The sequence below is a fragment of the Echinops telfairi genome, unplaced genomic scaffold (genome assembly GCF_000313985.2).
Source record: "Echinops telfairi isolate 266 unplaced genomic scaffold, ASM31398v2 ScPeMD7_4225;HRSCAF=4972, whole genome shotgun sequence".
Taxonomy (NCBI): domain Eukaryota; kingdom Metazoa; phylum Chordata; class Mammalia; order Afrosoricida; family Tenrecidae; genus Echinops; species Echinops telfairi.
Genome location: NW_022108124.1, coordinates 23,444,003 through 23,444,989, shown reverse-complemented (window position 1 = coordinate 23,444,989; position 987 = coordinate 23,444,003). Strand labels below are relative to the sequence as shown.

At 59.3% G+C, this 987-nt stretch overlaps 1 protein-coding gene across 1 annotated transcript in view; it reads left to right on the top strand.

Annotated features, from left to right (window-relative positions):
- The window catches only part of ZIC1 (Zic family member 1), a 2,670-nt gene extending 2,030 nt beyond the window's left edge, over window positions 1-640 (top strand). Inside the window, exon 2 of the mRNA XM_013006120.1 lies at window positions 465-640. Coding sequence (XP_012861574.1) covers window positions 465-640 — 176 coding nt within the window. The remainder of the gene's footprint in view (window positions 1-464) is intronic.
- The last annotated feature ends 347 nt before the right edge of the window (window positions 641-987 follow it).

Genomic DNA, 987 nt, shown 5'->3' with positions numbered 1-987 from the left:
GGGGAGGGGAGGGGGAGGAGGCAGAAGGAAAAGCCAAACGGTTGAAGAGTCTGTCCCAGCGTGAAAGGTAGTAGCGAAGAGCCGGGTGGAAGGAAGAGAGGCCTCCCGAAATCATGTGGATAGTCCGAGGCCGGAACCCAACAGCCAGACCCACTGCCCTCCTGAGATATTAAAAGAACAAGCCACCAATCAACCCAACAGCACCTTTAAAACACAAAAACAAAAGACCCCTTAAAAGAAAACCTAGATTTCATTGAAGCAGCAGAGGAAATGCAGTTCAGTTATTTGTAAGTTCTTTACAGATAAGGACACACTTTGGAGGCATTCGAGCTTGTCGCAGGCCAGCCCCGGACCGCTGGCTTTTTATTGTTTCGCTCGGCTTTCTTCCTAGTTGTTTAAAATGTAAAACGGCAGCCTCGGGATTTGTGCTAATTAGACCCCTCTGTTTCCGCTCTTCGCACCAGGGGAGAAACCCTTCAAGTGCGAGTTCGAAGGCTGCGACCGGCGCTTTGCCAACAGCAGCGACCGCAAGAAGCACATGCACGTGCACACGAGTGATAAGCCCTATCTCTGCAAGATGTGCGACAAGTCCTACACGCACCCCAGCTCCCTGCGCAAGCACATGAAGGTAAACGCCTGACTCCTGCCGGGGGCTGGCGCCCGGCTCGGGCGGCCAGGGCCAGCCAGGAGGTTGGCCGGGCGGTCGGAGGAGGCTCGGCCCGGTCGCCCCTCGGCCCACTCGGGCCGGGCAGAGGGGTCGGGGTATGCACCGGAGGCGGGGGTGGGTGGGGTGGTCCCGGGCCCTTTGAAGTTCCCCTTTTCCTCGGAAAAGTCTTGAGTTTGGAGCTGGGAGCCCAGGCCTCTCCAGAGCTGGCTAAAGCGCAAGCGGCGGCTAAGGTGGCGGCGGCTGGGGCTTGCGGCCCAAGCAGCTCGCGGCGCCGACCGCGGAGTTAGTGGCTCGGGCCTCACGCGACCCGAGTTCCGGCC